Source organism: Pollicipes pollicipes, unplaced genomic scaffold, assembly GCF_011947565.3.
Source record: "Pollicipes pollicipes isolate AB1234 unplaced genomic scaffold, Ppol_2.1 Scaffold_4881;HRSCAF=5763_pilon_pilon_pilon, whole genome shotgun sequence".
In the NCBI taxonomy this organism is placed as follows: Eukaryota; Metazoa; Arthropoda; class Thecostraca; order Pollicipedomorpha; family Pollicipedidae; genus Pollicipes; species Pollicipes pollicipes.
This window is the reverse complement of record NW_023596576.1, coordinates 58743145-58767710: the sequence shown is the minus strand read 5'-3', so window position 1 is coordinate 58767710 and position 24566 is coordinate 58743145. Positions and strand designations below refer to the sequence as shown.

Genomic DNA, 24566 nt, shown 5'->3' with positions numbered 1-24566 from the left:
GTTGATCGCTTAATGTCTCGACGGGCGACGCACGGGCCGGGGACACGGCCACGCGCCCGTGTGGTCTGCGGTAGAAAACGGACCGGAGTCTCTGCGTGTCAGTCCGCCGGTCTCTGCGTGTCAGTCCGGGCCGGCTGGAGTCGGGTTCCTGGTGTCAGTCGTGGGACTGGTTGGCAGGACGCCAGGGGCCGGATGATCAAGGCGAGGTGCGGACCCCCTTGTGGCAGTCGTGCTGTCGTGGGATAGGGGCGGTTCTCGGGGTTGACGCCGACGCCCGGCTGGATGCCGGCTGGCCGGATAGGTGGAGGCGATCACCGAGAGTCCGCGCTGCCTCGCTGATGTGGCACGAGCAGCACGTCTGATGGGCGTCTCCGTTCTGGCCTGCGTCCGGTGGCGCTTTTCTCCGGATGACCTCGGCACCACCACCGAACGCGGCCGGGCCGCACCCGTGTGGTACGGCCCGGCCGCGTTCATCACGTTCATCATATGGTATCAACACGAGGTGCTTCCCCTACCCCCGGACTGTGTAGCACTCCGGGGTGTAGTCCACGCCCGTTCCCTTGGCTGGCCGGCCGGCTGCGGGTTTGCCCCTTCCCTGCCATGTTCGTGGGCGTTGCGTAACCGCGGCCTTCTCGTGTCGCCTCGGTTTGGCCACCGGCGTTCCTCGCCTGGCGTCGCGCCTCGAGGCGGCGCAGTCTTGTGTCGTCGCCGCGGACGTGCCGTCTGGCCGCGGTGACGTCGCCGACGTCTTAAGGCCTGCAATCCATGCAGCATTGACGGGGTGGGATGCGGCTCCCGCCGACGGCCCGCCCCGCTGTGGGCCGCGGCCGTTATGTGGGCCGCGGCCCACAGCAACCCCGGCATCTGCCCGTCCGTCGGGCCTCCGTTTGTCCGATTGGCTTCGGCCTCTGCATGGCAGCCCGGCTTCGGCCTCTGCACGTCCTCCCAGCCGCGGCCTCTGCGCGTCCGCCCGGCCACGGCCTCTGCGTGTTCGCCCAATCCACACGGCCCAGCCGGCAGTCAAGAGGGTCGCCGGCGCCGCCAGCCGCCAGCCGCCAGCCGTCAGCCGCCAGCCTCTAGCCGCAGCCGCCTCCAGCCGCCAACGCGGAGGAGAGGATTGGCAGGCTCCGCCGGCGGCACGGCAAATCAGATTAGTGCAGGGAAAACTTGGCTGGAATGGGCCCTCCAGGCTGCCTGCCAGACTTTCACCTTGCTCCCATCGGGACGATCTACATCCCATGTAAGAGAAGTGTTACTCATCCCGGAAACAAGCGTGACTCTTATCGCGCATCGTTGTAGTTGGATTCCGCTTGTGTTTAAATTGTCGTGTCAGATAAATTATTCCGCGCCGTCGGTCAGATTGTGGAATAAGATGTTTGTAGCTGCGTGTTGGCTACCAACTGTCGCGTCACGTGCGTTGTCGGGCGCCGATTGGTCAGATCTTTTGTTCGTCGTCTTCAATTGGTCAGTTATTTTGTTTGTGATCCGCAATTGGTCAGGTCTTCCGTTCGTGATCTCCGATTGGTCGGGTCTTTTGTTCGTGGTCGACGTGTACCATGTAGCCTCTGTCCTCATGATCCCTCCGACAGAAGTGGGCTTCCGAAGCGGTGACGTCATTCCCGCCGCCTCTGCTCCCGCCAGATCGCATTTCATCCGCATCCCCGCCGATCTGGCTCCCATGGCGTCTCCTCCCATCGGTCCGCCCCCCGCCCTCTCGTCGACTGGACGTCTCCCGGCCGCGGCCGCCGCCACTCGCCCGTTACCAGCCTCGCCGACGACCTCGCACGGCCGTGAACGGAGCTGACTGTACCCACCGACGTCCGCCGGCCCGGCCCGGTCAGCGAGCCGTCCCGACCTGACCGGTGGCAGGGCGGGGCGGGACGCGCCACTCGCGTGATGGGTCGGCTCGTTAAGTTTGAGAAGTGTCCGTGCAGGTTGTTGCCTCGCGTGCCGTGCGTAATCAATTGGGCTACGGACTGCTCTGGCCGGCTCCGGTGGCGGCCTCGAAACAGCTCACACTCGCTCTCGCGCCATTCGTGTCGTTGCCACGCTCCGTCCCCGCTCCAGCTGCGGTCTTCTCTTCAGTCCGCTCTAGTGAAATGTCGGTAAGCTGGTATGACGCCAGCTTACCTTCGATGGCTCTCTCTTTACCGCCCTCGTTCTTGTTCTCGGCTGGTCCTCCTCCCTCTATCGTCCTCATTCTTGTTCTCGTACTCCTCATGTTCATACTTCCTTGCCACCTCTCCCGCTGGCCCCCTCGCCCCACGCGCTCGCTCCGTCGGCCGGCGCACGGTTCCCTTTCTCTCGGTTCCCCCCGGCTATCGGTGCTTTCTCGTAGCCCATCGGTGGCCGGCCGGTGGGTGTGGCCCCGGCACATCCGGGCACACAAATACGGTAATGGATGCGCCGAAGCGGCGCGGCGCCGAGATAGGGCTGCGGGGGCGCGAGCGGTGTCGCTCGCGGCCGCCGGCGCGCCCGCCGCCTGCCGCGCCGCCTGCCGTAGAGGCATGTGCGAGCTGGGAGGCCTTCCGCCCAGGATGTCGCCCAAGGCTAGGCGAGGTCGGGGTTGCGGGGCCCATGGTGTGTGGTTGCGTGCCTCGGGTCGTGCGTATTTGTGGCAGCATGTTTGCCATGCCTGTGTCTGCTTCTGTTCGTTTTTCGTGTAACCTGGTCATTTGGGGGCTGTGTATCTATCAGTTTTTGGAAGTTATGGGCATGTACCGTACACAATGTACTCAAGCTATATTCGTTCAGCAGCGCATGAGCGATGGAACCCGTAACTATGCCTCTCAACCCTCTTTATTGTTCGGCATAATGTTTCAACTCCTGCTGGCTCGTCTAAAGAAAATAACCAAAAACGGTCGCAGTCGGATTCGAACATTTGCCCCCCCCCCCCCCCCACCCGCATCCAGATGCTGCTGACCGCGCCGCCCCCACCCCTCCCGCATCTATACGCTGCCGACCGCGCCGCCCCCACCCCACCCGCATTCCAGATGCTGCTGACCGCGCCGTGCCACCTCGCGGTGTGATGTCCGAGGATGAATGTCCGATGGTATGGACTTGGTGGTGGTGGTGTCCAAGAATGGTGTCCGACACAGCTCGAGCGATGGCGCTCCAACGCACCGCCGCTGGCCGGCAGGTGAACGGCGAGGAGTACGTGGGCACTGGCCGCTCCAAGAAACAGGCCAAACAGACGGCGGCCGAGGCGGCGCTGCGCTCCTTCATCCAGTTCAAGAACATGACGGACTTCCAGCTGGCCATCAACCCGGCGCCGGTGACGTCCGACTTTACGGCCGACGTCGGCGTGTCCGGCCACGACTTCGTCTTCAACAAGACGGCCGGCGACGCCGACGCCGCCGCAGAGGTATGGCAGAGCGCGGGGCGCGGGCGCGGGGTGGCCGGGAGGTCATGTCGTCCCCGGCGGTCGCGAGGTGCGTGGGACCGCGTCACCGCCGGAGGGGGCGGGATTGCTGGTGGCTGGCGTGTCTGGGGGGGGGGGGGGGGGCGAGATGCAGGCACACGTGGTGTCGGTCTGTGTGCAGCGTGTGCAGCTATCGGATATCTATGCAGCCATCGGCGCCGTGTGGAGAATGGATCAATCCAATTTACGTGCGCATTTCGATGGAAATCGCTCCGCTCTTGGGAGGAGCTGGGAGGAGAACCGTGTCGAGCCTACGCCTGGGTATGGGGAGGCTTTGTGCGGCGTGGTGTCAGCACCCTGGGCGCGGCTGGCTCGCGAGCGGCTCGGCCCGTCCGGGAGCCCCCCCCCCCCCCCCCCGTGCCGGCAGCAGCCGTAAACAGACCGGATTCGGCCTCAGCACCGGCCCACCGCGGCTGCGACCAGACGGAACGCGGCTGTTTGCTCTGGAGTGCGCGCCGCCCTCCCCCTCCCCCCGGCCGTCGTCGTCGCCCCCCCCCCCCCAGCGGCCTTTGTCGTCGCCCCCCCCCTCCCCCGCTGTGTTGATGCGTGGCGGGTCGAAGGCTCCGTCCGGCGCCGGTCGAAGAACGCCCAGTTCTGTGTGGGGATGGTGTTGTTGACCGTTGGGTCGGTGCACCGTGAAATTGGGGTTTTGCGCCGGCTGGAGCACAGGCCGAACACCGGCCGAGCACCGGCCGAGCAAGAAGGCTGGCTGTGCCGCTCCCTGATGGATACCTCGACGGATTGTGTTTTGGAATGCAGGTGGCTGCAGGTGTAACTAGCATACTGAATGACTGCTGGAGTACAAGGGTGAGCCTAAGATCAGCATTTCCGCTTTGCTGTTAGAATTTTGAACTTCTGTTTGCTGTTTCCATAGCAAATTACAATAGTGTGAAATTTAAAGACGAGAACATCATTGAGCTGCTGGAATATTGTTTCGCTTGTGAACAAAGCAATTAGCGTCTGTATAATGAATCAGGCCCCCTTCATCTCGAGCAGATCAGTCGTCCCACATATTGCATACCTAATTGCCATGGCAAGCAGTCGACGATGAATGTTTTCTATAGTCCTGCACCTGTAGCTATAAGCGTGCTGCCTTAAACCCAAGCGAAAATTGCACATTTGAATTAAGCATGCCAACACTCATAATCTTTGCATCTGCTGACGCACGAAGTCTGGGAACATGAGGCGACAGTTTAGTCGATGAACAAATCCGCAAAGCTGGCCTGCGTGGTCTGGTCACGCTCCAAGTGGCTGGGAGCTGGAGCTGGAGCTGGGCTGGGCCCGAGTGGCTGGAGCTGGGCCTGCACGAATTAGCCAGCTAATTGGATGAGGGAATTAACGAATGAAGCGGGGCGTCTTGCGCGGCTCGCCGCCGGCGAGTGACGGGCTCACCCCACTGGTCGGCCGGGCACCGCCGCAGCCGGCGCTGCCCGTGGGTGGCGGCGGGGCCGCGGCAAGGGACCGTGCCCCCCCCCCCCCCCGCTGATGCGACAGCCGTGATGGCTATTGGGCTCTGGAGGCCTGTTGACAGGCGCGGGGCGTGGTGGTCGCGCGCGATTATTGCTCTCTGTACACAGGGTGCGCGCTGATGAATGATGGTGGGTGGTGGAAGCGGAAGGGAGGGGGCTGGTCGGTGGCGGGTGCGTGGATAACGGCCGGGAAAACGTATGAGATCCTCTGGCGAAATTTGGAAGCATTCTTGTGGTCTCAAAAGCCGTTCAGGAAAATGCATGCGTGCTGTATACTTTGGTTGGTTTGCCCAAAAAGAATATACACATTTATATGTAATATGGTTTACTGATATGAATATACACATCTACATAGAACGTATATATATATATATATATATATATATATATATATATATATATATGTGTATATGTATATATGTATATATATATATATATGTGTGTGTATATGTATATATATATATATATATATATATATATATATATATATATATATATATATATATATATATATATATATATATATATATATGGTGCCGGTATCGTAGTGGTTAACACGTCTGCGTTCACTACTGCGCGTCAGGGAAACCAGAGGTACGGGGTTTGATTCCCCGCGATGCCCGCCCTTCCTGCCAGGGTGAGAGGCAGGCGACGCCATATAGCCTCAGCAGCTGAGTGCGTCGTAAGACCCCAGTGTGGTCTGGTCTCAGTGGTCAGTGGTCTTAGTGGTCTCAAATATTGTCCCGTGTTTCGACCCGGCAGCGGCTCCATGTCCATCTGTCCCAGTGGTGCTGCCGCAGTTGGTGCGCCCTGTGACCCCAGCACCACCCATTGGTGGCCTGCGACACCGCCGCACCACCACCGCCCGCTCGGTCTCTGACGCCACCCCTCGCGTCGCCGGCAGCCGGCGGCCAACGGCAACGGCGTGGCGGCGCCACGGCCGCGCCTGACGCTCACGCCGGCCGACAAGAACCCCGTCCAGCTGCTGAACGAGCTGCGGCCCGGCCTCAAGTACGAGCTGGAGGAGGAAAGCGGCGAGCCGCACGCCAAGAAGTTCAGCATGAGCGTGCACGTGGACGGCGAGAAGTTTGACGGCGTCGGTGAGTGGCGAGGCGAGCCGGCGGCCGGTCGCGTGTGGCGCGGCGTCGTTGTGTCTGTGTGCGCGCGCGCTCGTGCGTGCGTGCGACGTGGTGGGGAGTGTTTTCCGGCCTGGCTGACGCGCGGCGGCGAAGTTTTCCGCGATGGACGGCTGGCGTCCGGGTGTGACGCTTACTCTGAGGTGCCTCATCCCCGGCCGGTGGCGGCCGCGGCGTCGCCCGGCTCCAACTTGGGTTAGGGACGCGGCGCCGCTATTTGGCGCCGAGAGGAGTTTGCCCAAGTTCGCGGCGACTCCGAGGAAAGTTTGCTGGGACGCGCGATTAGGAGGATGCGCTCTCTGCACTCGCTGAGGATCCAGACTGCTGTGCCTCAAGATGGCGTTTTGAGAGAGGAAATCGAGCGCGTCGTTTGTTTACACCGCCGCGGCCTCGTTTTCTCACGAGCTCTCCTCGCGTTGTCGCCAGTAGATCCGGCAACGCCTGCTGTGTACGCTCGGCTCGTCTGTGTACGAACGTGCTGGCACCGCGCCGGTTCGAGCCAGGCTGGGCTGGGCTGGAAACGCGGCTGCTGTCTTTCAGTTTGAACGGCGTAATAAATCGTGCCATACGGCCGCCATTGGCGTGACACTAAACGCCGCGGTCCTGTCATCGCGTCCTGAAAGGGCGCGGGGCCCAGGCCGTTCATCTCCGGTGCGATAGCCCGAGGCCTCGGAAGTCGTCGGCCCGCTCGGCGTCGCTGCGAGGTCGTAGTTTTCCCCTGTGGCTGTCGCCCCCTCCCGGCTCTCGTGATTAGCTATGGGCCTCGTGCGGTGAGGCATGACGTGCCGGCAGAGGCTGGGGGCGAGCCCGACGCACGGTACACCCGGCTTCTGAGCAGCTTATCCCTGCGTGATCGGCACGGTGGCAGCGTGAAGAGGTCGCCTGCTGCGCCGCTGGCTCGGCGACCGCATGCCTGACCGGAGCTGGCCGCCCCTGGATACAGACGTCCGATGCCTCCTGCACCCTGGATACGGAGCTGCCCGCGCCGTGTCGGTGGTGTAGTGGTCAGCGCGTCTGCGTTAACCACTGCGCGTTTAGGAAACCAGAGATACGGGTTCGATTCTTCGTGGTGCGCGCCATGCCAGGGTGAGAGGCAGGCGACGCCACATCGTCTCAGCAGCTGAGTGCGTCGTAAAGGCCCGGCGACAGGGCCGGCCGGTCTCTCCTCCCCCTTGATACAATACCGTCCGCCGCTTTCCCCAGATACAGTGCCGTCCATAGCTGTTGGTGCGATCCTCGCCACACCGTTCTTCTGGAATGTGCGCCGACCGCGGCTGCCTTCCCACTTGCGCTAGGCTGCCGCGCGGAAATTATTCGGACTCTGCTGATAACCGGCTGGTGCCGGCGTCACCAGCTGTCCATCTGGACGCCCTGTCCAGCATCGAGCGACGGCCTCGCTGGTCGGCAGTGTGAGTCACTGCCCGGTCGGTGGGTCGTGCCATGCTCGGATAGGCCCGGGCCGTCAGCGTGTGCCTTGTCGGTCACGACCCTCGCCTCCCCTCCAATGTCGGACTCACGGCGGACCGCAGCGGCGGATCCGAAAGACCGCAGCTCCGACGGCGGACCGCAGCGCTATCGCGGCCGTTGGCGGAATGGGACGGCGGGCGGAGGCGCTGCGGCCGTATAATGTATGCCGGTCTGCATGTGTCATTCCGGCCCGGCATGAATCAGGACGAAATGGGGACACAGCCTGACACCGAGACGCCGCACCGCCGCTCTGCCGGACTCGGTGGCGGAGGATGCGCGGGCACGGCGCGTACGTCAGCCACCGTCCCGCGGCGGGCGGCTGTAAGCGCCCGCGCGGCCCGTTGCGACTGTCAGGCCGGGCGTTGTGTCGGGCCAGTCAAGGATTGTCCCGCGTGGGAAGCTGTCCCGGGCCACAGTCGACGGAGGGAGTCTCTGCGGCCTGGTCTCCGTGTGAAGACGATGCCGTCGCCGTCCGCCGCCGCGGTCCGAACCCCGTGCTTGACGCTCCGGCGCTGCCGCCAGTCGGCGCTCGTCGATCGAAGAACGACGCGGCGTTGGAGATGAGAGGTCGTTCGGGGCGGAGAAGTTCAGCTGTCGTTTGGCACGAAGGAGATGGGGTGAAAGAGATATAGGAAAGCCGTGATGGAAGAGGACAAGACGGACGAGGTAGGCTGAGGGATCGGCCCACATGAGAACGAGAGATGGAAAAATACGTGGACGGACAGACACTTTTCGGAGATAGGATAGGCTGGCCCTGGCACAGCAAAACACGCTACGATGTGGCACTAGAGTCAGCCGGCGGAAGGCCGCGATAAGCCACCAGGAAAGAGAGACGGGCTGGCGACCCTCCTCTGCCCCACCGCGGCGCGGGATGACAGCGATCTGGCTCCGGTACCGCGGGCCGCACAGGGCCAGTAAACGTCAACCGGCCGTGGGCAGTCCCCGCGCGTCTCGAGGGACACTTCCGATGGACACCAGCTGATGCCTGGACCCGCGCACCGCCCCCCGCTCCCCGGGGAGCGCCGTGCCCGCCGCCGACAAGGCACTCATGATGAAGCCGGTGTGCCGTCGGCGTGATGTGATTCCGGCCGCGGCGGACCGGCCGGCCGGCGGTGTGCTAAGTAGCCGTGATGAGCGCCGCCGGCGGCCTCGATCGCGACCATCGATCACGGGCACCCTCGCCGCCGGGCGTCGGCCCACGGCTGTGCCGCCGGCTCGCTGGGCCGGGCCCGGCCGGCCCGGCCCGGGACGCGGCATGACGGATGGCCTGCCACCGACGGGCGCACGCAGCCGGCCGCCAGTCGAAAACAGCTCTGTACGCATTAGCGTCGGGACGGCCGGCTAATGCGGCCTGAACGACGCGTGGGCGGGTTTTGTCGATGTGTGTTAGAACGCGGTGGGATTCCCTCTGGGGTTCCGGTGGCCGCCGCGCGCGGCCAGGCAGGAGAGCCGCCACACCCGCCAACTCGTGCCCGGAACCCCGCCAGGCCCCAGCAAACGACTCGGCAAAGCGGCCGCCGCCAAAGCGGCGCTCAGCAAGCTGTACAACTACTCGTTCATCAACTACGCGTCAGTGGGCGGCTCGGACTCGCCGTACGGCTCCACGTCCGACCTCAGCGAACAGCTGAGCTTCCCGCAGACGGTGGCCGACCACATATCCAAGTGAGTTCCGGTCGCCATCGGAACCTCCTGGGGAGGAGTCCGGGCCAGGTGGTCTGGGGCGTTTGAGAGGGCACGAATGACTTGGTCAAGCCGTCCGCGTCCTTTACTGGTGTGGGACTCGGAAAATGGATCGTCTGGTTCGCTGTTGCGTCTGGTTTTGTTTGACAGCTTGTCCGCACCGTTGTTGCGTATACTGGATACTGTGCCGCCTGTCGTGTGAAGCCCGCCATGTGCTGTGCATTACGGAATATGCGAACGTCCAGGACGTTGCATGCTATGCTTATATACGCGACGGCAATGTGTCGTTATTTAAGATGTCGTGTGTACCACTAGTTTGTTTGGTCCTCTAGTGTGTCCAGTGTGAATGCCACCGCCCAGGTGCTTGAGATTGTCCAGACTGTCGCGTCATTGTTAGCCGAAAGTACCCGAAAATCAACCAGCCGTCATCAAATGCCGTCTGATCCTGTATTGCATTAATCTAGCGGTGCTGGATTTCCCATCATTGTTGCTATCGTATATTGATGTCATGTCGCATACGCGCTCAATCTGGCCGCCACCTCGCCCGTGTGTTCAGTTACGTGCACCTGCCGGCATTACGACCTATCCATGTGGTCTAATGACTCTTGTGCGTTCCCTGTCCCTCCGCTGGGCGCGCGCACGCCCTCGTCCTGCGAAAGCGACATCTGACGCCCCCTCCCCACCCTCGCCCCACCAGGGTTGTCAACCAGCAGTTCCAGACATTGATGGAGAGCCAGCAGTCGCACAGCCGGCGCAAAGTGCTGGCCGGCCTGGTGATGACCACCGGGCCGCAGATGTCCGAGGTCAAGGTCATCTCTGTCTCCACCGGCACCAAGTGCATCAACGGCGAGCACATGAGCGTGGAGGGCAACAGCCTGAACGACTGCCACGCCGAGGTGATCACGCGGCGCTGCCTGCTGGACTACCTGTACGGCCAGCTGGAGCTGCTGCTGGCGCCAGGTCAGTGGACGGCCGAGGTGACCGCGCCCGCCGCGCGCCGCCGGCCGTCACCGCCGGCCGTCACCGCCGGTCGTCACCGCGGGCGGTCACCGCTGACGCCGTTCTCACCGCTGGTAGTCGCCGCCACGTACGCGTGACGAGCGGTGCCCGGCGTCTGTGCTGGGTCGCGGCTGGTGGCAGGGCGGCTTGTGGTATCGACAGCCTTGCCGCGGCGTGAGGCCCGCCGGCGGTGGGTGACGCCGGTGGCGACGCTTGCGCGGCCGCGGCCGGCGCGCTGCGCTGCTTTGCTTCGAGCCGCGCTGCCGGTGCCTCGCGAGGCGGCTGCCACGGCACTGGACGCTGACCTCTCGGCGCCGGCCGCGCCGCGGGCCGCTAACGAGCTCCGCCGGCGGCCGCAGCGCCAGCGCCGCCGGCTGGCCATCGGTTTCCGGGCCGGCCGGCGGTAATGGTGTCCGGCCGCGCGCCGGGTGGCTGGCGCCGCCTCGGCACACCCGGCGCGGCGCCGGCGGCTGCTTGGTGCGATTTTGCGCTCCCCGTGTTGCGTGTGTTCCGCTGGGGACTCCCCGTGGTCTGCTGGTCCCGGACGGACCGGTTCTGGCGAGACGATGCCTTTTGCGGCCGCCCCGACCGTCGTTTTATTGGGTGTGTTTGTGTTGTCCGAGCCTCCACTGGCCTCAATGCTCCACCGCTCCCGTCCTATCAGCCGCCTTGGCTCTGGCTGCATTGGCTCCGTCGCCGTCCGGAGCCGAGACGCCGCGCCGGCTGGACGGGCGCGCCGTCTCCTTTCTCTGCCCTCTCGACCGGTCTGTTGTGTCGGTGATCGGGTTGGGGCCGTCAGCCGTCTCCGCCGCCGGCCGACGCCGACCGATGGCGCGTGACGCCGGTGGCGGCGCCCCGCTTCTCCTTGGCGGGGCTCGCCCCTCAGCGCTGCCGCAGCGCCGCCCGGTGGCGGACAGAGGGGGGGGGGGGGAGGGGGTGACTGCGCGGGACTGTGGATGCTACTCGGACTGATCAGGACGATCTACGGGTACTGATCAGAGCCAGAGGACTGATCGAACAATCTCCGAACGCTAGTTGGAGGACTGGCCGGGACCGCGTGGGTGCCGATCAGAGGGCTGATTGGACAAATTGCGAGCCCTCGTCGGAAGACCGACAGAAGCCAGCTGGGACGGCGGTCGGATGTGAGGCCCGGGCGGACCGGCTGCCGCCTGTCGCCTGCCGGGCCGACCGCCTGAGTACTGGCTGTGGTCGCCTGTGATCTGTGACGGCCGCTCCGAGCTCGCCTGATTCTCCCGATGGGCGACTCTGCTGTCGGCGGACAGGGCGCCGCTGGCGCCGGGCGGTGCTGCACCTCGGGGAGGGCGCGGCGTCCGGACCGCGGTCCGCGGCACGAGCCGCCTCCGCATGTGACGCACGCCCGATGGATCGCCCGCGCCGCCGTGTCGCGTACGGCAGGTCACGCGGCGGTCCCCTTCGCTTCTGTTGTTGTTGGCGCGGCGGTGTCACCGCTGAAGAGCCAGAAGAACGGGTCGTTAGTCGCGCGCCGCTTCAACCTGTCGCCGCCGAGCGGCGCTCGTATAGATTGGCTTTGAATCTCTCCTCGGTCATCCCGGGCCTCTGTCCGAGCGCTCGCGAGCGGTGCGGCCTCCGTGACGTGGGGTCCGCGTTCCTGGACGCGTGCGTCGGCCGCGCGCCGTGCATCGCCCCGTCGGAGCGTCTGTGGCGTCAGGGCGACGGTGCCGCGGCTGCCGGCTGGAGTGTGTCGTCCGGACCGGTGATGGTCGCGTGCACGCCCCGGGGCGGCCTGTTGACGAGAAGGGCGGCTGGCGACGCCGAGCAGTGCGCCGCGTCGCCCTCCCCAGCTGTTCGTGGCGTGGTGAATGCTGTTGCGGAGTCCACGGCTTGCGCAAACAGGACTGCGACAAGTTTTGGTGTATTCGGGGCGGCTGTGTGCTGTGTGGGCTACAGCGGGTTGCAAACATCCCGCCGGCGGTGCCCCACGCCTGCGGCCCGTTTCCTGCGGCGTGCCTGGCGCTGGTGTCTCGCGGCCCGGGCTGCACCCCCTGCAGACACGGGCTCCCGGACCACCAACTCATTTGGGCCCACCCACCGGCACGGGCGCCGGCTCCTGTTACACCTGCCTGGTGCCGTCCGCGGCCCACGTCCGAGCACGCGCCGACGCCCTCGCGCTAATCAATGCGCCAGCCGGCTGTCCGTCCGCCTGTCGCGAGCGTGGGCGCCGCCGTTGCCGCTGCCCCTGCTCCTGCTCCTGCAGCTGCCCCTGCCGATGCCGCCGCTGCCCCTGCCGGTGCCACCGCCGCCACCGCTGCTTCCGCCGCTACCGCTGCTGCCGCCGCCGCCGCTGCCGCTACCGCGGTTCGTCATCCACGCCCCCTCCCCCTCCCGGCCCCCGCCACCCTCCGCCGGCTCTCGTTTATCATCTGCACTAAAAAGGCGCCGATGAAATAGCGCGCCGGCGGCGACGACGGCAGTCGGTTATTGCACGAGACGCGGAGCTGGGGACGTTTCTTCCTTGAATTTCGGAGCGCGGATATTGTGTGGCAGCACTGTCATATGTATCACTAAATTCACGTCAGCGGTTTTTATGGTTTAATTGGGGATTTTATATTGTTGTTAGCCTTGCGCGTAGAGCTTGTTCAAAAAGTTTTTTTTTTAATTGTACAGCGTGTTGACATAATGCATAGAAGACATATGTTTTTCCGTGCGTGATGCAGTTGTATTTCACCAATGCTGCTTTTGTTCTATTTCGAGCACCAACTGGTCTCATTTATCCGCATATTGTGTGTCATGGGCTGCTCTGTGTGTGGCCTCCGGACATCGCAAATCCTGACCAACCTATCCAGCCCGGACTCGTGATGACGTCAGCACCGCTCTCCTTCATAGCCCGCTGAAGTTGTTTTCTCTCCGTTTCCCGCGGTATATTTCCGTCCGGCCTTTATGGCCGCCGGGGGTCGGCCGGAACATCCCAAGGGCGTCGGCAGCGGCCGCACTCAGCTCGCGCCGCCGCCTCTCCCTCTGTTTGTGTTCCCTGGCGGCAGCACCGACGCCACCCGTCTGGCCGCTAACGATATGCGTGTCTTGGCTGCCGGCAGAGACAGAGAGCGACAGCATATTCGAGCCGAGGCCAGAGGGTCGCGGTTACCGCCTCAAGGAGAACGTCCAGTTTCACCTGTACATCAACACGGCGCCGTGCGGCGACGCCAGGTACCGCAGCTTTTGGCTGCCGCCAAGAGATGGCGCGACTCGTGATCGCATACGTAATTTGGTGGGCGTGTTGGCTTGCTGATGAGCTTGTAGAAGCAACTATGGATGCGTGTGTGAGGACGTGCCGAACAATGGCTGACAACAGGAGGGGATCTTTGGCGCAGGAACGTTTATGGCACCTGCTATTCCATGGTGGCATGCAAATTGTTCGAGATTTTCATACCTTGTATGTTGCGGTTCATCATTCCGCAATGCTCACCTTACGCTTAAATGTTTGTTTTACTTAAAAAATAACAGTAATATTTCAGTGCTTTAATTTATCTTCTAATTCCTCGGGGGATGCAGTTTCACTGACGCAGTGAGCGCTCATTGCACGCTCCAGAGGAACGCGAGATGTGATTCTCGTTGACTGCAGTTCATCTACCGCCGCGCGGTTGTGCCTCAAGCGCAGCCACCATGAGCGGGGAATGAGGCAGCTTACCAGATCATAGGGCGCTGTGCGTTTTTTACTGCAATTGACCCATAGACGTGCCCGGTTTCGGCACCTGCGGCGCTCTCTACACGCAGTGTCTATGATCTCCGCGCCAGTCGTCGTCACTGAGCTCGCGGGCGCCCATATGCAACGCCGCTCCGCGTGTGTCACGCCAGTGCCCGGTCGGTCCGGCGCGCTATTACCTGCATATTGGGCTGCAGGGGGGACCCTGACCGACCGAGGACCGACGGGTGACCCTGGCCGTCGGCCGCGCCGCCTGACCGACCGAGGACCGACGGGCGACCCTGACCGCCGGCCGTGCTGCCTGACCGATCGAGAACCGAGGGGCGACCCTGGCCGTCGGCCGCTCCGCCTGACCGACCGAGGACCGACGGGCGACCCTGGCCGTCGGCCGCTCCGCCTGACCGGCCGAGGATCAGGGGCGACCCTGACCGCCGGCCGTGCCGCCTGACCGACCGAGGGGTGACCCTGACCGCCGGCCGCGCTGCCTGCCGCCAGGATCTTCTCTCCGCACGAGGCGCAGACGCGGACCGAGTCGTCCGACAAACACCCGAACCGGAAGGCGCGGGGGCAGCTGCGCACCAAGATCGAGTCCGGGGAGGGCACCATTCCGGTCAAGTCGAGTGACGGCATTCAGACCTGGGACGGGGTGCTTCAGGTGAGGCGCTGTCACCCACACCCGGGGTGAGATGTTTTGGATCAGGTCCGTGGCATCCAGACCTGAAACAGGTAATTCAGGGGATTGTTTGGGAGTGGGTGCATGATGTCCATAGCTGAAACGCGATCTGATGTGAATGTTTGTGTTCTATGTGTAAAATTTGGAAGTGAGCTGGGGATGAGAAAAGGTGCGAGGAGTTGCTGTTCGAGGCTCTCACACCACGCAAAGGTGCGCCACGACGCGCATTGTGGCGCGACCGCCCGCTGCGTGTGCGTCGCCGGGCGCCGGCTGCGCCACCCCCGTCGCACTGTGACCATTGCGCCGCACACGGAAGCCGGCGGCCTTTGAGAACAATGGCCAGGCGGGTACCGGTCAGAGCGACGATGGCGTTATCAGATGTCTGGCTCGTCGCCTATCTGCAGATCTCGGCGGGTTGGACACGGGACGATATAGATTATTTACAGTGTCGTGCTACTTGGGCTGGGCATTTTTCTCGGGTGTCTGGGAAGTGTAGCTGTGACTGTTGTTTCTTGGCTGGTTGGCTTGCTGTGCTCTTGTCCTCCGTCGAAAATGAAACCTGTTCGATGAACTTGCAGGTGTTTCGAGGGCTCTGCTTAGTGATTATTGTGCTTTACATTTGATTTATGTTTTTGGAATATGCTGCAAACCAGTTTTACGCAAGCATAGCGTATTGCGGGAGCTGACTGTGACATATTTTTTCAGACAGTAGGTATTTACGTTAAACGAATGGGAACTGCCCGCATTGGTACTGGTGTCTGGTGTGCTAGTGCCCAGACCGCAGAGGAGCAAGCAGGTGCTGGCTCGGTCTGGTGTTTAGCCAAGATTCTGATTAAGTAGGAGACTGTCTGCGGTGAAGTGGGTGTTAAGCTCCGTAGCGAATTGGGCCTTGAATTGAAAACTCCGCTCATGTGGTGCCTCTGCAAACACTCGCATGTTTCACCGGTTTTTCCGTGGCATGCCAGTGTGCCAACCGCAGAACGCGGAAGAGATCTTCGGACTGTGTCCGGTTGTAGCCTGTGACGGTCGTGACTGTGTGTCCGGTTGCAGCTGGTTGTAGCCGGTTGTAGCCTGCGACGGTCGTGACTGTGTGTCCGGTTGTAGCCGGTTGTAGCCGGTTGTAGCCTGCGACAGTGTTTGACTCGCACCTGAGAACTTAGCAAGGCGTGGAGCGGGATAGCGGGCTGGAAGCTTCTAATCTGGGAAGGCAGTGAGACTGCGGTACCTTTTTACTCTGCACTGCGCATACGGGGGACACTGTCGTCGAATTGACCGACCGAGATCCCTCCCAGATTTGACCTCTCTGACTGGATATCGTGACTCTCTGTTGACAGAACTGCATTGCCTGACCTCACCCTGACCCCCTGACCTCACCCTCACCCGGTGTCTCCTTTGACCGGCAGGGACAGCGACTGCTCACCATGTCCTGCAGCGATAAGATAGCCCGCTGGAACGTGGTGGGGGTGCAGGGCTCACTGCTCGCCCATTTCATCGAGCCCATCTACCTGGCTAGCGTGGTGCTGGGCAGTCTGTTCCACCCGTCACACCTGGTGCGCGCCATCGGCGGTAGGATCGGCCCGACGGCGCAGGGCCTGCCGCCGCCCTACCGGCTGCACACCCCCCTGCTGGCCGCCACCAGCTCGCCAGAGGTGCGGCAGCCCGGCAAGGCGCCCAACTACAGCATCAACTGGACCTGCGGTACGTAGCGCGGGCGCGGGCGCGGGCGCGGGCGCGGGCGCGGGAGCTCGGGCGCGCGGGCGCGGACACAGGTTCGCGTTCTGGCTCGGGCGCGGGCGCGGGTGCTCTGTTCTGAGACGTACCGTGTGCGTGGACCGGATGTGGTGGGTTTGGTTTGGAATCGTGGCGGATTATGGGACGAGTGTGTTTACCTGCGAACGTTGTAGCGGCGGAGCGCGCCGTAACGAAACGGAGCGAGGATAGCTGCGGTCATCCACCACGCGGCCTTGTGTCTGAAGTGACGGAAGCGCCAGTGACGTGTTCACTCGATCCGGTGGCTTTTTGTGGTCTGGCGCTGCTTGAAAAGCGGCCTGTCTGAGCCCCGGTCCACACCTTTTTGTCACTGAGAGGCCTGCTCAGAAGCATGCCAGATGTCCATGGGTGTGTGTTTATCTGTCGTATCGGGCATCTCTGTCCGACCTTGGACGCCAGACACCTGTGGTGTAGCACTGGACTGAGGTGTTCTCAGTCTGGGTCGTGCCGGCCTGACCGCGTGGGACCTGACGCTGTTGTGCCATTAGCCGACGTCCGGCCTACCAGTTATGCTAGGCGACCGTGATCTCGTCGCCTTCCGGGGGTGCTCCCTGGTGTCATGGGGTGTCTCTGTGATGTCACACATGGCCTCGTTTTCTTCATGGGTCATCGCTGCTTGAGAGTGGTGCGCCTTGTAACGACTCTCATAAGAAAGACATCGAGTTTCCGGAAAATCTCGTCGAGGAAGTGCATTGCAAGTGATGTTCTTTCGAATTAACGTTAAGGAGATGACTAAATCGCCGTGATTGAAAATAATTAGACGTCGAATGTGTGTATGTCTGTATGTAATTATGTTTACTCACTTTGTAATTGTCACTCGACTTCCGTTTCCCGTCTAGCTATTACGGGTTGCGAAGTGATTGCAAAAGTATCAGTAATGGTTGAGACCATGATTGCGCACGTGGCTATTCATGCCCTGATTGCTAATTACACTCAACATCCGTGAAACCAGCGCTCGATCGAAGCTCTTTTCGCTTTCCCTTAGGTCTTAATGCACTCCGACCACGCCAGCCCAGATGCATTAGCGGTGGACTTGCGGTGTGTGTCGTGGCGTCGGCGTCGGCGTCGGCGGTTCAGCATGGGAGGCAGCGGTGTGCGGCAGCGTTCCGCCCCGACCGTCTCCGCTTCCCCGGCTGGACCAGGCCGAGGTCGGCAGCTGTCCCGTCGTGCGGCGGTGGCTCGTGAGCTCTGGCGGCGCCCTGTCCGCCCCGCGTGACGCGTCCGTCCGTCCCCGCCGCCGCCGCCCGGTCGGCCCGCCGCGCCCAGGGCCGGGCGGCGGGGGCGGACTCGCCGGACAGACATCCTCCGCGCGCGTGTCCAGCAGGCCGCCGGTGGGCTGCTGTCCAGTCACGTACAGCGATGTCCGGTCAGCAATCGTTAGAGGCGAGTGGGGGATGGCGCTCCCGCCGGCCGGTCGCCCTCCGTGTGGCGGCGGAAGCATCGCTGCTTCGAGCGACATGTGGAGGAGGCTCGGCTATCGCCTGCCACGCGATAACGCGGGGCTCGACAGCAGCCTTCAGGGTTACGACGCTGAGGGCGCCGGCACTTCCACGCGTCGATAAATAACCCGCCTGCTGACGTCACGAGCCGCGGCGATCGTGACGGATGATTCGGTCTCTAAACCTGCCCGTGCTGTCTCTGAGAAATGGCCGGTCACGCCCGGCCGTTCACTATGGGTGGTCACGTGCTTCGTGGTCACGCGCCCGATTATGGGGTGTCGCGCCGGCACGTGAATTCGAACCGACCGTTTGTCATGCATATCATCTGGACCCAAGGCTGGAGCGTGCCACTTCTCGCTGTTGAAATTGCTTCCGGGCAGACGCGTGCTGGCTGTGAGAACGCATGGCTAGCTCGGCCGTTGCTGCTTCTCATCGTTTCAACCCCGTGGTGTGTGGCTGCAAAACCTGGAGAACGTCTCTTTTCTGTTGGCCTGTCTGTGCAGCTCGCAGTTACTGTAACGATGGCCTATGCTGTGGCCAGGCTCTCATGCCGACTCTCCGGCCGTCCGGCACCCTTTGTGATACTTTAGTGCATGCTGTACCTCCCGTACAAAACATAAGACCCCAGTAATGCAATATGGTGGAACCCTTCATGCAAAGGTTCGATTGGCACTGCCGAACGGCCATCAGTGTGTTCCGTGTGTCTGTGACATGTTCGCACTGAGTACTACCGAGTCCGGGGTGCCTTTCCTGCGAATCGAAAACGACGGCACTGTAACCGGGTGTTTGGTCAGTCACCGTCAGCCTGCCAAGTCTGAGGCCGGTGTGCCCAGACTGAGACACTGAGACCGGCGTGCCTAGACTGAGACCGTCGTGCCCAGACTGAGACCGGCATGCCTAGACAGGCCGGTCTGCCTGGACTGAAGCCGGTGTTCCTGGACTGAGAACGGCGTGCCCGGACTGAGGCCGGCGCCGACGTGCCGAGATCCAGACCGGCGTGCCCAGACTGGTTTGCAGCCCCCGCGGTGCGGCGTCTGCCGTCGTCCCAGTGTGCGCACGGCTGACACTACGGCCCCTTCCATAGCTGCCACCTCCAGTTGAGCGCTCTGAACGCGAGACCAGTCCACCCCCGTCCTCTGCGTTCCCAGTCTTACGGCACTCTGTCGTCACGCTTATGCGCGCTTGCAGTCAGTTTGTGTCGGAACGCGCCCGTCATTGTCAAACAAAGGGACGCACCCGTCTGGTCTGGCGAAATCCGCTTCTTTTTTCGCGCGTCAGCCTGGCTTGCAATGCGATAGCGACAACTCGTAGACCGATAATCGTTGCCATTTTTCAGATTTGGTTCTTTCCTCGTTGACGAAACCGGCAGCGTTCGCTAGCCAAAACGCGCTTCACCATGCGCCTCCCTTGTGCGGCTCTCAGTCCGGTGCGTCAACCGGTGGGGTCATGCTGGGCATGGGAGGTCAGGCCAGGTCAGGCCAGGTCAGGCGGCGACGAAGACTCCAACACCTGAGGACTCCATGCCAGCTCCGGACCCTCCCCGCCCCTCTCCGTTCCCGCTGGCCGTCGACGGCCGTCCAAACAGCGGCTGTCTGACTTCGCCGCTGTCCCGTGGCCAGAGGGCAACCGGAGCGCGCCGGCAGTGCTTGACACGTGTTGGCGGGCGCGGCATGAGCGGAGCCGGGCCGCCGCCGGCGCGGTCTGGCCGGCCGGTGCGGTCCGCGGCGCCCCGCACAGCCGGCCTTGGAGGGTGACGGGGGTCCCCCGTGACGGCTCTGGCCTCGCCGGACCGGCCGCCCGTCGTGACTACGGTCACTCGCCCCGTCCAGTGCGCCCCAGCGTGTCGTGTCCACGTCTGGATGGGAAAGGCGCACAGTCGAGCCGCCGCCAGACACTGACGACATTGTTTGTCACGACGGTGGCAGTGTGTAGAAATGTGTCGCGAATGAGGGGTTAACGGCCACCTTTCCTCCATGCACTTGCTGTGCAAACTCTGCTCAGGCTAGTGTTGCCATCGCTCTTCCAAAGTGTTCTTGCGACGTCACCTGACTTTTACAGCGGTCATTCTCTCGTGTGCTCCTTGTCGGTGGTCGAGCACAGCCTGACATTGCCGATGTACCGCGGCGGTGGCCGCTCCAGCACAGCCTCCTCGGCTCCCTCCCTTCCCCAGCGTGGGGAAGGAATGTTGTACTGTGCTGGAATCCCGCCCTTTGCCGTACGGTGACCGTGCCGAGCGCGCCGGCTGCGGCCGGGCCTGACGGGCCCTTGCTCGGCTGTCGTGCCGCGTCGCCACGCCACGCGCCGTCCGGTCCAGGCGTTGCCCGGCCCGGTCCGGTCCGGCCGGTCCGGTCCCACGCCGTACCCGGCAGCCAAGGTCGCGGCCGGCCGCCGTCGGGACCGCGCCTCGGCCCGGCTCTGGCTCCGGACGTCGTCGGCCCAGGGTCGCCGAGGCGGTCCTGCCGCCGTGCCGTGCCGCGCCGCGCCCGCGGCCCGGGCGTGGCTCGGCGCTGACGTCACCGCTCAGGCCACGGCCGGGACCCCGGTGTCCTGCGGGTCGGCGTAGGTCGGCGGACGCGCGCGTGCTGGGCGGCCGGTGCGGTCGGGTTTGTTGCCTGCGGACGGGAGACGGCGCTTCGGTTTGGTCCAGTGGGCCTGGTCCGTTGGCGCCGCGACCGTTGATATACTGCGCGGCCGGAAGGCGTCACGCTTGTCCTTCGTTTGTGCACGCTGGAGCTGACATGCGGCACTTCCCCTGACTCGACCGGCTGGTCCAAGAATAAAACTGGCATGTACTAGTTGGTGGTGGTTGCTCTGGTGATGTCCTGATGTCCCCGACTCGTCTCACTGTAGATTTGTTGCCATTGTTGTGGTGAAGAAAATCCCTTAATCAGTGCGCACGTCTTTTGCTCTTTATGATAAGCCTCTTGCCGATCCTCAACAGGCCGCTTGGTGCATCCACCTTTGCGGGGCTCACATGTGTGAGTGACGCGCCCGCCTATCGCCACCCATCATGGGCACAATCCGCGGGCGGCGGCGCGTCGGTTTTTATCCTCGCTAGTGTGCGGTATATTTGAATCATCTGTAATAGGTGAGAACAAAGACTATCTTTTGACACAGCAATAAAGGTGAAGGACTTGTCCGTGGCCACCAGTCTGATCCTGCCTTCGTCCACAGACCAGCCGGCGGCCGAGGTCATCAATCTGACCCCGCTCCCTCCGCAGACCAGCCGGCGGCCGAGGTCACCAATCTGACCCCGCTCCCTCCACAGACCAGCCGGCGGCCCGAGGTCACCAATCTGACCCCGCTCCCTCCACAGACCAGCCGGCGGCCGAGGTCATCAACGCCATGACTGGCAAGAACGAGGCGGGTCAGGCGTCCCGGCTCTGCAAGCGCTACCTGTACGCCCGCTTCCGGCGGCTAGTGGGCCGCCTGCGCCCCATCTCGGACGCGCTGCACGCCGGCCAGCTGCACCTCGATTACGGCGACGTCAAGAGGCTGAACACCTCCTACGTGGTGCGCTCCCCGCCGCCGTCGTCGCCGCCGCCGCCGCCGCCGCCGCCGCCGCCGCCGCCGCCGCCGCCGCCGCCGCCCGGCGCACCTGCGGGCTGGCCGGGCTGGCCGGTCGAGGCACGGGTGGCTGTGGGGGGGGGGGGGGGGGAGGGGACGGCGGCTGCCTCGGGAGGAAGGGTGGTGGTGCCGTTTTCATGAACCGCGATGTGATGCGTGGAAGGGTGTGGTGTCTGTGAAGCCTTGGTGGGCGTGGCGCGCCGGAGGTGCCTTGGAGACCGATCGGAGGAGCTCGCTGCCTCCGCTGCCGACGCTCGGCACCTTTTGTTAGTTGTTTTGCTGCGCCTTTTTGTCACGAATATCGTTTTAAGTGGGGCTGCTATTGTCATTACACTCGCTGTCGGTATGCTTTGGTAACGACGCCGAGTGACTCCTGACGACATCGTGCTCGAAATGTTGAGTGGTGGTCGGTCATAAGAGGCACGATTGAAGTCGTGCTCCATTTTTCACCTGCTGCTCGCAGCATCTCAAAAATGTTGTCAATGGCGGAGAAAAGCTGGTCTGTCCGTATCGCACTGTAGCTGATCTGTGATCTCCGCCATAACTCGTGCCGATCTTCTCGAGGCGACTTGTGCCACATGGTATTTGTGTGACCACGCCCTGCACGTAGTACCCGCTCCGTGATTCCAGTATGTGGCACGAGTCACCGGCCGCGTGTGGCCGAGCGTGCTCTCTCTGACCGCAGCTTCCTGTTGTGTCCGGCAGGCGGCGCTCGGGTGCCTGGTGGCCGCGTTCCGTCGCGCCGAGCTGGGCGAGTGGGTGAAGAAGCCGATCGAGCAGGACATGTTCCAGGTGGACGCCAGCGAGCCGCTGCCGCCGGCGCCGCCGCCGCCGGCGGTCGCGCCGCCCCGGACGTGACAGCCGGCCGGCGGCGACGGTGCGCCGGCCGGCCGCCAGTAGGGGGCGCCGTCGGCAGCGCCGCAGCCGCCCGGCCGGCCCCGGCCGCGCGCCCACCCGATCTCAGAGCCGGGCCCGGCCGGCGCCGCCGCCAGCTGACGGCGCGGCCCACCGGCCGGCCGCCGCGCGTCGTCGCCGCTGCCGTTGCATTCCAGTCGTGTCGCGCACGAGCCCTAGACTCGAGTTGTGTGACAGCCCGTGGGTCGGGCGACGTCGGAGCGCACACTCTGTTTCTACTGAAGCGAATTCGGACTGGTTTCTTCTTTGCACAGTTGGCTAGCTTGCTTACCCGCGCCACGCTGTGGCCCGGTGCGCCGCGCATGCGCCGTGCGGGCCGCTTCAGGGGGTTGCTATGTTTTATGCGACACCGCCGCAGGTTCTGGTTTTCCGTTTTACTCTACATGTAGCGCGCCGATCATGCCTGTTTTAGCTTGTACATTCTCGTGTGTTGTTTTCTCGCGCGGCGGCCGGGCAGGGGTTGTCGGCCCGCACCGTAGCCCGTCTAGTCGTCTCCAGCCCGCCCCTGCCCGGCCAGCCCCCGACTGTACATATTGACGGCACATCCCAGAATGTAGGGCTGAAAACGGGGCGGCGCTAGGGACCGTTTTAAAGGCCTGGCCTGTTGTGTGTGGGGACTGAGAACCCACCCTGATGTGACAAATTTATCGTCTGTTATGTGCATAGATACGAATACTTCTTACTGATACTGGAATTAATAATAAAACGCTGCGATTGCTTCAGCTGTCTTCAGTGCGGCTCCCGTGGCCGGGCGCCTTGCTTCAGCTGTCTTCAGTGCAGCTCCCGTGGCCGGGCGCCGTTGAAGCTTTGCCGCGGTTTGCAAACGGAGTGATGCAGGTGCTGTTGTGGCAGCGCTGAGACTGAACCAGGATTTGACCTGCCATGGGCTAGGGTTTTCACCACTCCCTAGTTATTGGGGTCTATCTTTGCTCCTCACCGTTTTTAGCACCACTGAATCGTGTCTTTTTTGGGCCGGCTTTCTCTTGTTGGATCTTTTTCTTGGTGCCCATAAGACTCTATTTCTGCATGCTTATAATTACCTGCTAGTTGCGCTCAGAGGACAAGGTCAGGATCTAAGCGCTGCTTACTCGCTGCCTGACGTCGGACTGCGTTCCTCGCGTGTTCACCTGGAGTTTTGGGCCGACCGAATGCCAGTAGGGCTCAGCCGGCGCAAAGACATTACAGATTAATTACAAACACATAATTCAACAAACCGATACATAATACATAACCGTACGCATGTCTAGTGGTTTTAAAAGCATCAAAATTTCAGATATCAGAGTTGCTTTCGAGTGGTGTGGTCTCGCCATGCCCCACGGGGAATCACTGATCACCGTGTGTGGGGTCGTGCGACACCAGGAAGGATGGCAGGGCCTGTAACGATTATAACAGCCGTGAAGCTATGCCACAAAAAGTGGAGTGACTTGTCGCGGCACTCCAGTTTTGTCGTAACCCGGCCGCTTCTTTAATTGGTGGTCTGCGTCCCTTTGATGCGGCGTCTCATACACGGGCCATGACGCAGCCGTTTTTGTTTTGTGCCCCAGACAGACCCGTTAGTTGGGGGTATTAGCTGTGACTTAACAGGGCTTTTGAGTGCCCAGCTCAGCCTCTTTACTTCCTTAAAGCGAGATGTTTTTACAGGGCGTGGCGGCTGGCGATGTTTTTCCGGGCAGGAATGCAGCTTGGTTGAAATATCAAGCGTAACAATAGGTCTTAAAATGAGCTTCACTCTATCGATGTAAGTGGGTTCCGGTTCACCGGTTCAGGCACTGCTCGGTCGTGTACAGTGTGGGTGTGTGGGAATTTCTGTGCTCTCGAAAGCTTCGGACGGTGTGCTTGACATTGTACACTGTGTCCGGCCTCGACCACACCCGACACTGACGACCAGAGCTGGTGGTGATATATGCCTCGGGGGCGTGCGTGGTGGGTGCGAGACAATGACAATGTCGCAAAGCATTAGCCACGGCTGCCGACGGGCCGCGGGCGCGCTGCCGCCCGTCTCTGAAGGTGAGGCAGATGACCTGGGCCGGCGGCTGTGGGTGTCGGCCCGCGCCTGTGAGCCCCGCCCGGGGTGTCGGCCCGCCTCTGGTCCGTGATCAGCTCTGTGAGCCGGGCCGGCCGTGGGTGTCGGCCCGCCTCTGGTCCGTGATCGGCTCTGTGAGCCGGGCCGGCGTGGGGTGTCGGCCCGCCTCTGGTCCGTGATCAGCTCTGTGAGCCGGGCCGGCCGTGGGGTGTCGGCCCGTCTTTGGTCCGTGATCAGCTCTGTGAGCCGGGCTGGGCGGAGCGCGATGAGTGTAGCGCCGTGATGTACGGCCGGGCGGCGACGGGGCGGCACGGGCCGGGTCAGC

The 24566-nt window shown here is 62.9% G+C and overlaps 1 protein-coding gene across 1 annotated transcript in view; it reads left to right on the top strand.

Annotated features, from left to right (window-relative positions):
- The window catches only part of LOC119100669 (double-stranded RNA-specific editase 1), a gene marked incomplete at its 5' end in the record, with an annotated part of 45104 nt that extends 21329 nt beyond the window's left edge, over positions 1–23775 (top strand). Inside the window, 10 exon segments of the mRNA XM_037223746.1 lie at positions 3140–3364; positions 5795–5990; positions 8981–9155; positions 9871–10133; positions 13247–13358; positions 14350–14509; positions 15931–16225; positions 21053–21249; positions 22009–22118; positions 23763–23775. Of these exon segments, the coding sequence (XP_037079641.1) occupies positions 3140–3364; positions 5795–5990; positions 8981–9155; positions 9871–10133; positions 13247–13358; positions 14350–14509; positions 15931–16225; positions 21053–21249; positions 22009–22118; positions 23763–23775 (1746 nt within the window).
- Between the last annotated feature and the right edge of the window lie 791 nt (positions 23776–24566).